We start from the raw sequence: 9955 nt of genomic DNA, 5'->3' as shown, positions 1-9955 counted from the left end.
ATACCTGAGGTAACACATGCTGTGCATTATAAATCATATCACAATAAATAATCAAAAGCTTATTTGGATGCAGGGATAGAATATATATGCAATATTATGCATCTAGAACTAGATATAGCCTGAGACAGTCCATTCTTGCCCTGTTTATATTAATATATTTAGTGAAATGTGCACTGGGAAGCCTATCCCATACATAATGAGGGCATGGGCTCAATTTTCTTTTCATTATCAAGACAAGTATAGAGCATGCTTGCAGAAGAGTGGCTCCTGCATACAGGAGTATCCTGTTGTACCTCTGGGTCATTATTTTCAACAACAACTTTACTGCAACAGTAAGAATTTTTCTCTTATTTACACCTTCCTTAAAACAAAGCAGGACTGCTGAACTGCCTAAAGCCTAGAGTTTGACAGGGAGAAATGGAACTGGAGTGCCTTTTCAGCTCATCCTCCAACCCATAATGCTGGGAATTTATGCACATTATTATTTGTTCACGAATAATGTGGATATTATTAATTATCCCAAATTATAGAATACAGAGGCATTCCACTCTTGTTGCTTTATACTGCAAAGCTGGCACCTACCCTTTTCAGCCCAGCTTACCTCTCTTTATTTATCTCATCAGTCCAGGACCATCAGATACTGAACACTATATAGAGGACCATCCCTGATCACAACCTGAAATCCAAGGAAGTCTGCTAAGTCCAGCAAGTTTCTCTAAGGAGAAAACTGGGACAATATTGGTTAGGCTCGGAAGCTGGGATTAGGTGAGGAAAGTCTTACAAGATAGTGAGTAGTTTGGTCTGAGGGCAATCCAAGTTGGTGCTCTGAGTTTTTTTTACAGAAGCTAGCAGTTCTTCTGGTGGTCCCACCTGTGCAGCCTAAGACTACCTGAACACAGTTATCCTGTCATGAAGTGAAAGCTTCCATTTAAGATTTCTGGTAGTGTTGTGAAGTACTGCTAATTTAGAAATGCAGAATGAAGACATACTAATGAGAGTACTGTTACCGTGACATTACTCACCAGTCTCACAGTCTGCAAAGTTCTCAGTGCACAGATAAAAACTTACAGATTCTCTGCGGAATTGCAAGGGGATTGGCATTTTCACATTACCTTCAAGGTGAAATACCTTGACAAAATGGTTTCTGCTTCAAGTTTCCTAAGTGATGCAGAGAAACAGTATCCTACAGGAATGCACAGATTGCTCCATATATATTACCAGGATACTCCCATACCACAGGAATGTGCCTACCAGCCCTTGGCTAACCTATTTATTTACAGATTTATAGGGCAATTTGCTATTTAATCAAAGAAATGGCTAATACAACTATGTTTGACCTCTTTCTTTTATTAGCATATTTTATGTTCATATTTTACAATATAATAAGTTATATATACAGCATTAAACAAAGTTATTAGAAAGTAAGCTTTGGCAAGACCTACAGGATTCTTTTTTCGATCCCATATGTCTTTTGTATAACAATAAAAATACTGTATACTAAATAAAATAATGTTAAATAGTCTGTGTTCTCATTGGCACCATCAGTTTCAAAACCTTAACTTTTCATGGCCCAATAAACATAAAAAGAAGATTCCTGTATCTTCTTTATCTTCTTTTTAACAAATATGTGATGTGTAGTTTTAAATGGCACATAAAATATAGGAGGCAGTCCACTGAATAACACTGTAGTTACACACTGGCACAAGAAAAATTGAACCTTGATGCTTTTTTTTTCCTTTCTTTCTTTCCCTTTTGTTTTTTTTTATTATAGTAGCAGTAGTAAAACCTGCAAATTCATGGTCTTGAAAATCTATGAAGATTGCTGAGCTGTACACAGATTTAGAGATCTTATTGAAGCCTGTTGAAATCTGTGTGAATTTGTCATTGATTTCAAGACAGCAAGAATTTCATGCCTAAATTCAACATCAATCAGCTGGTTAAATTTCTAATAAATGCAGCTTGCTGCATCATTGAAAGAAGAGTTAAAATCTTATAAAATTTGGCATATATGCAGATTAACGAAGAGTATGTTGTGAAAGAAAGGGTGGAAAAAGAATAATGAAAGGGATAGGTTTTATATTGCAGCATGTACTTCCCCTGATATACAAATCAAGTGCTGAAATGATACAAATATAGATGTTACAGGGTGATGCTAAATGTTTTGCACAATTAAGGTACTATCATAGATAAAATTTTGTTACTAAGTGCTAGAATAATGGTTGTTAAATTCTGGGTAATGGTAAATATTTTTAATAGCATTTTGTTTAGTCATGCATTTTGAATTTAAGAAGTACTGCTTTGTAATTGATACGTCTCTTAATTTAGTGATTGCACTTGGTGAAATCCATCATCACTATTTTAGCTATAAGGCAAACAGGTTTGGTAACAGACACTGACCTGTGGTCTGAATAAGTTTTAGATAAATTTTAACTGTGAAAATCAGACAGTCAGAAAATCAGTTAAAAGAAAACCAAATTAGGTCAATTTTTGTACTTCACAAACTCACAATAATGCATTAGCTTCCACATGAGTTTAATGTCACTGGTGGATTCTGTGCTCATGGTCCAGACTTACTAATGCTATACTCTTGCTAAGAGTATAGCATTCAAAACACTTTTTCCTTTGCATTTCAAGTGTTTCTAAAGAAATCTACTCTTATTGCTCTTTGTGTCACCTGTGCACCACTGTTGTCTGGAATTCCTCTGGTTGGAATATAATTTGATATATAGATGTCACTGTTGGAAAAGTATTTTTTAATGGTAGTGGACAATCTGGTTTTGGTTTTGCTTTTTTCTTAACAGTAAAGAACAGATTTTGCTCTTAACTTGCAAGGAGTAACTGCCCACTTTCTAAACAGCTTGTCCTCAGCAAGTCAGCAGTTTGAATTTATAATTTCTGAAATGTCAGTGTGGACCAAGAGTGCATTTACATGCATTATACAGATTGTTTTGGAGCACTTCAATCTGTAAATTATGTTGCCTCTTTTTCCATGCAGCATAATTAGTCAGTCTGAGGATTGTGCATATACACCTATGCATATAATGCACATGCTTCTAGATTCAACAAACCCATAATAAGTGTAGAAAATGAAACTGGTTGGAGCAGATAGAAATGTAAGTGCCTAATGTGTATTAATTGATACTGTAGCCGTGGTACTGCTTCTGACTATAACTGTTAAACCACTGAACCAAGTCCTAAGAGACACAAATATTTTCAGAGAGCTATTCAATGCCTTTCCTGAAGGCCAGGCAGGAACGGTGTCAGAAGGGTTATTTGCCCTTCTAATCATACACAGACCACAAAATGGATGTTTGTGTCTCTGCTTATTATCAGCAACTTTTTAACATGATGATTTTGTTTAATGACATGTTTCATGCCAAGCTTGGGAAATTTTTGCTCTGGTTTTGGTACATGTGTTACTTCACTCTTAGAATTCTAAGTCAAAGAGAAGAGCTTCCCATTGGTTATTGTGAGCAATTATGTAGAAGAAGCATCAATGGTCTTTAGTCCAAAGTCTTTGATGCAGTGCTTACTGGAATCCCACTTCTGATGGGGAAGTGCAGGCCCCAGGCAGGCATGTCAGGATGCCCCTGCTGGTTCAGGAGCCGGCATTGCTTGTGCCCACTCCAGAATGTCTGCACACAAGGATTCGACAGCATCCAGTCGCTCGATTTGCACCAGTTTGGTGAGCAGTTCTGGGATGCTGTAGCCTGCTGTGCTGATGCGGTCAAACAGCTGCATGCCATCTGTCATGCCGCCAATCTCATCCCTCTTCAGCCCAAAGCTCTCGGCAAGGTGACGCCACGTTTTCACTATGGCTTTCTCTGTGTTGTAGGTCGAGCTGAGCATTCGGCTGGTCTTCTCCAGGCAGTCAAATGGCAGCTCCGTAGGGCTCAGGCCTGCAAAGGGAGGGGTGGATTGTCAGGTGGCTCTGGGTACAAGTCTTGGCATTTATTAAAGTACAAAAGATTACACTGTTAGCAATGAATACAGCTGAAATCTTTAAGTGATAGTTCATGATAAATGTCTAGGTCCAAAGGTACTACTGCATATTACCAAATGAATTCTTCATAATGACAGTAGGGTACCATAATTAGGGTAAAAAGTTGCCTGGAAAAGAAGTAATAGATGAGTTGTATGAATTCCCGTGGCTCTGCTGTTTCCTTCAACAATTTACTAGCTGTTAGAAAAAGTACAGTACAACTGTGTCCCTAGTGAGCAGCCCCATTAATATACCTCTGCACATCAGGCTCAGTGTTTGAGCTCCAGAGACAGCTTTCACCCTTCCCTGAGACTGTCACCAACAGCTGCTGAAACATATCTGTAATTGAAAGTTGCCCTTGTAGGAAAGTGAGAAGTGAGGTGAAGCAATGATGCTGCCAGATGCAAGCATAAAAGTCTCTGCAACTGCTTAACTGTCATTACTATTGAGAATCTCTAGGGAGGATTTAACACTCAGCCTGTGGGGAAAAGGCTGTTTTCTCCTGGACATATTTTCTATGTATTCATGTTCAGAAAACAGAGGAGAGAACCAGCTATGGCATTTTTCCCAAACCAGACTTTTGCTTCTGTAGTTTTCCTACTTCTTACTCACCAGCACTAATTTGATGGGAGACAGAGCTCCCTGAATTATAGAATACTCATACATGTGCACACAGAGTGTGTGTGTGTGTGTGTGTGTGTGTGTGTGTGTGATGGGAAGTGAATGCAGTCACATCTCCTGTTCTGCAGGGAACTTAATTCTTGTCTCCTGCTAAAACAGGTCAGGTGCTAAACAGGGTCAAAACACTTACAGCCTGGAAACTACATATTTTGTTCTGAGATGTGAGACAATTTAGAGAAGCAGAGTAGGTTGAGCCTTGTGTCTTACCCTCAATTCTGACCCTCCCCAAATCACACTTTCATATTTGGAACTATTTTTTATCTGTTAACTTAAGAAATAAGACCAACAGGTCTTATTTCAACAGGTTTCCTCTAGATGGGAAATACAAAACTGCTTCTCTGTATCTTGGTCTGTTTGTGTCCCAACACAGCCCACCACAGCTCCTGCTCTCCACAGGAATGAAGCTCATGCATGTGCCCGGAGAGAAGCCCTGGCCTGCTCCAGCCCAAGCCCAGCCTGGACAGTTCTGTGGTCAGGGCACCACAGGGTTCCTGGTAAGTGAATACAAATCTGCCTACAGAGTGTCTTCTCTGGTTTGGGACTATTTTCCCTAGAAAGGCCTTTCTTACTCTACAACAAATGCTTGTGATCTAATTTCATGCTTTTAACGTAAATGGAAATTGTACACTCACCTTCTGCAACATCACATACGTTAGCGTACACATCAAGTATCTTTTTCCTTCGACTTTGAATCTAAATGAGAAGAGTTTTATTAAATTAATTTTTCATTTACAAGATTAAACAATTAGAAGACAGCAGTGAAAAGTCTGTGAGGCATCTCCATTTCATGGGGTTATCACACAGTATGAAGCACAAACATATTTCTGATTTCACTTGCCCCTGCTAGAGATCTTTCATTTCAACTTCTAGATTTTTTTTGAGAGCAAGTACATTTCTGCTCCAAGTGTTTATTTTATTTCTCTTTCAGACTGAAGCAAGCTCTTGAGAATGAGGACAAATCCAGTACCGTATATGCAATGATTAATGTAGGGATGTCTAGGTGAACCAGATCAGGACTGGATACAGGGAATTAAATTCAGACTGAAATTGCCTTCTTCCAATAATCTAAGAGGACTGTAGAGGAGGGGATCTTCCTTTCTGTCTCTTGACATAGACCTGCTTAGTCCATTACTAATTACCTGAAATATTTTAGATTTAAAAAAAAAGAAGTCAGCAAAATTTTGGAGAGGAAAAATCTGAGATCCAGTGGGATGTAGTAATTTTTGACAAGAAAGAAACAGGACTGAAAACCTGACATTTTTCAAGCTAAAAATGGACTCTTTTATATAGTTTCATTTAGCAAAATATTCTCAAGTTTTGGCTTTGGATTCAATGTGGAGTGAAAACAAATGTCAAAATGTCATGAGCTCTAAGGGACTGAAATTTTCTTCCCTGTGCCAGCTCTCATTAGGACTGAGCTTTCTGAAAAGCTGCCTTTTTGACAGGACTCTAGCATTATCTCCACAAATTTGTCACTTTTCACTGCAAACGAGGCTTGAATAAAAGCTCTGCTTTCAGTACTTTGTTTTGTGGAAAGATTTTCCTCATTTTATTTGGACTATGAAGGACAAGGCACATGAATGACGTGGATTAATGGATTTGCAGCTGGAGAGCACAAAGTGGCTGCTGCACCTGAAGCGTGTCTGGCAGGTGCACTGCAGGGCAACGCAGTGCAGACACTGAGTGCTGTTTACAGCTTCCTCCTATAATTCATGTGTGCTTAGTCTGTCCTGTTGCTATTGCAGGTTGGGATTAGCTGTTTTAGAACCTTGAAAACAGGAAATTTTCTTTTAATGGGGTTTACTAGAAGTCCTCCTAAGAAAACTATTGGATGCTTATTTCTGTTCTCCTCTCACTTTTAGGGTAAACAAGCAGGTTAAGTAATTCCATGGAATTATGCAAGATGCTCTTTTTACCAGAGCCAGATGATGGGGGATTTTTAAAGCTTAAGCTGAAACCAAACAGGAAATGTTTAGCCTGATGATCCTCTGTGTGGCAGCTCATTGCAAATGGGTTTTGTTATAACTAGGAAGAAGTTGGTTAATAGCAAGCCAACTACTCTGAATATTCTTTCCTGTGCTAGTAATGCTACTTAATTCCCAACTTGAAGAAAATTACTGCTTTTCTAACTTCTGGCAATTGGCTTAATTGTGACGTCCCAGTCATGGAGTGGAGAATCTTGATGTAATCTGTACTTTCATTGAAATGTCTGTCTTCAGCCTTGTCAGCAGTCTTTAGTCCATGAGGATGTGTGTTAGAACAGGTCTGGAAGAAATAGTTCATGCTTTAGGTGCTCTTAGGAGCTATCTATCTAAATGACTCTGGAGAATGTATCTGTGATACATGGTCTTTCGAAGGTAACCTGCTTCTTATGAAATATTCTGATTTCATGACTATCCAAGGTGTATTATCCTATTTCAAGCCAGTGCTTACAAAAGTATCATGAATTTGGATATTTAGAGAGACCTCAAAAACCTGAACTTCAAAGTGTGAGCACTGGAATAGTAAATTATTTTCAGATGGTCATTAATGTCTACAACTACAAAACCATTTAACTTGTGTTGAGATTATGTGTGTCTGATCTCAGCTGAAAAGTGGTGTGTTTTGGGAATTTTGAGCTGATCCTCCCAGCAATTTAAAACATGCAAATATGAAAAGATGAATTTTTCAAACCTTTTTTTTTCTTAAACAATATCTGATTTTTGATATTAATGATGTAATTTGGACCTAGCTATAGCCACTTAAAAATAAATTTGAAATACTAAACAAATCTGAGCAGACACCTTCTTTTTAAGAGTAGTTTGTTGTTAACACAAACTGAAAGGTTTGTTGGGTGAGGTGTGGCCTTAACCGTGCCTTAAAATACTCCAAGTGAGATAAAAAGCCCTGAGCGGTACACACTCAGCAGGAAGAAGCAAAGGCCTTGCACAGCAAAACAGAGGTGTCTGAAGGACTGAGTGTCCTTCAGAACACAGGAATTACCTTCAAACCATGTGTGTGTTTTTTAAAATTCCACATGCAAACCAAGCACAACACCTGATATTATTGAGAAATCTGTCCATGGAAATACCAATGCAGCTGGCTCAAGGTACTCAGATGTTCTGCTGTCAGCCAAATCCAGCCTGCTTCATTGTTTTACTGTTTTAGGATTAGCTATGGCAGGGTTTTTTCTTTCTTGAAACTATAAAACATAATACTCAAAAAAAGCAAATTAATTAGTCTTGTAGAAAATTTGATTTTTATCTCTGAACACTATACATATGCATATGTCATTATGCAAAGGAGATGCTATAACAAATTTGGCTGGAGAAGCTCTTGTAAATCAATCTGATTTACCCTACAATGCATTGTGGGGGGTTGATAGTTTATATATTTTTTTCCTTTAAAGAAAGTAGAGAAATGTTCTCAATTTTTAAATCTTGAGGTAGCCTTACCCCAGTTGATTTATTGCTTGTTGAAGATTTATCTCTGGCCAAATGCACTAAAGATAATAAGCATCTCTCTGGAGTCCCTTGCTTGTCAACTGCAGCTTCTTCATCACTATCCATACTCCGGCTTAAAAGTCGTTCATTCTCAGAAGATGCATCGTTTTCACTGAAAAATGAAGGATATGGTTATCTTAGTGAAGACTCTCATGGGTTGACTCCAGTCATCTTCTTTTTGCTATCTGAGAGTAATGGAATAAAAGTGTTTTCCATTTTTTAAAATGCCTTTCCTCTGAAATCCTGTGAATGTAAGGGCCTTCGCCACCCCAGTGTGTATGTGCAATGCCCACCAAGCCACACAGTCACAGGTAGCTTGCAAGAATCAAAAATAGAGGGATTTTCCAAATGAGGACAGTGTTTAGCCCACCTTAATCATGTTACCCAGGCAGGTTTGGCTGCTGGGCAGAGATAAGATGAGGAAAACTACCACACCATGCCATCCAGATGATGCTAGGGACAAGGGATTTCCTTAAAGCCTGTAGCAGCTATTTTTGTACTTCCTATTTAGAATGGAAGAGGAACCTCAGTAAGGCCATGTGAGTGAGAGCTGCACGCAGGTCCCAGAAATTAACCTCTCAAAAGAGGAGATGGATTCCCAAGAGCTGATGAACTGGTCACAGAGGGAATAGGGAGGACCCAGGTGTCTCTTGAAAATGTCTGTTACCATCTCCTAGAAACCAGAGTAGAGAAAGCCTATTAAGGCTGGTCTTTGCCCTGCTGCAGCTACTTGCCAGCATACCCATCAAATTTATGTCTTCCACTGTACCAGGATGAATGATGACCATGTGCCTCCCCCATTACAATGAAACTGGCAATATGTTTCTTTTTACCCACCTCTTGACAGCCTTAGCTGGAGTTGCTGTAAGTTTTTCAAACTCCTCTTTCTCAGAGAATATCACAACATTATCTGTAGAACAACAATTAGAGAAGTTTAAATTGGCAATAAGTTTCCAAATCAGTGCTTTGTGTCAGGAGCTAGTTCTGCTGGCAACCCTACTGACAAAATAAATCTCTCTGCTGTATATTTAATTGCTATCAGAGGATTAAGTGACATTCTGGAAGTACAAAAAGCTAGTATAGACAATTCTTTAGTAAACTGGTGAGGGTTTTATATACTCCAAAGGAGAAACTGTAATTAAGAGAAAAGTATTAAGAATATTTAAGCCCAGTGTTGTCTTGGATAGAAAAAGCAAAACTAAAACAACTTGTACCTTGCACTTCTTTCTTTTCTTCTTGTGTGTTAGCCTGAGCTTCGACGTTTTTTACTGAGTGGCTCTTGCAACAGGCTAGAATACACAAATATAACACTAATTATTCTCAGAAACTTCCTAAGAATAGCATTTGCAACTATAATTTTACCTGCTGAACAATTACCTTGAGCAGATGGCTTTGTTTTTACAATGTAAAACATGATGATAAGGACAATGGCAATAGCCATTATGAAGATAGTAGACATAGCAATTATAAGAGCTGTAGCCAGATGTCCTTGTCCTGAAAGATCTGCTGGAATAAAAAAAAAATAAATGAAGGAGCAACCCTTAGGATCAGAGAATAGTTAGCAGTTTGCAGTCTGCTCTACAGATAGTTTGCCTAATCCTTTAGTTGATTTGAGTCTTGGTTGCTTGTTAAGCATTGAAAAACTCAGTGTTGCATCTCAAAGGTGAGTTAATTAAAAATTTCTCAAAATTTTGATATTTGTGCATAAACCAGTTAGTAGTATTCATTAAGAATATTTGATGGTATGATCCATCAGATACAAAGATGCAGGAAATTGTATTTTAATATGGGAAGCTGTACATATGCAAGA

General features: G+C 38.3%; 1 protein-coding gene across 4 annotated transcripts in view; it reads right to left on the bottom strand.

The window, feature by feature from the left end:
- Nucleotides 1-1329: 1329 nt before the first annotated feature.
- The window catches only part of EDAR (ectodysplasin A receptor), a 73266-nt gene continuing 64640 nt past the window's right edge, over nt 1330-9955 (bottom strand). For 2 of the 4 annotated variants that reach the window (XM_086880304.1, XM_086880305.1), the window contains 6 exons: nt 9523-9648; nt 9360-9434; nt 8983-9055; nt 8098-8257; nt 5296-5356; nt 1330-3899 (listed from right to left, as the gene is read on the bottom strand). In XM_086880304.1, coding sequence (XP_086736430.1) covers nt 3580-3899; nt 5296-5356; nt 8098-8257; nt 8983-9055; nt 9360-9434; nt 9523-9648 — 815 coding nt within the window. In that variant the 3' untranslated portion in view covers nt 1330-3579. Of the gene's footprint in view, nt 3900-5295; nt 5357-8097; nt 8258-8982; nt 9056-9359; nt 9435-9522; nt 9652-9955 lie in introns of all 4 variants that reach the window. The other 2 variants (XM_086880303.1, XM_086880302.1) reach the window with 1 other exon arrangement.

The sequence above is a fragment of the Cyanistes caeruleus genome, chromosome 3, assembly GCF_971803275.1.
Source record: "Cyanistes caeruleus chromosome 3, bCyaCae1.hap1.1, whole genome shotgun sequence".
Lineage (NCBI taxonomy): Eukaryota > Metazoa > Chordata > Aves > Passeriformes > Paridae > Cyanistes > Cyanistes caeruleus.
Note: the sequence above shows the minus strand (reverse complement) of the source record. Positions and strands in the feature narration are given on the sequence as shown.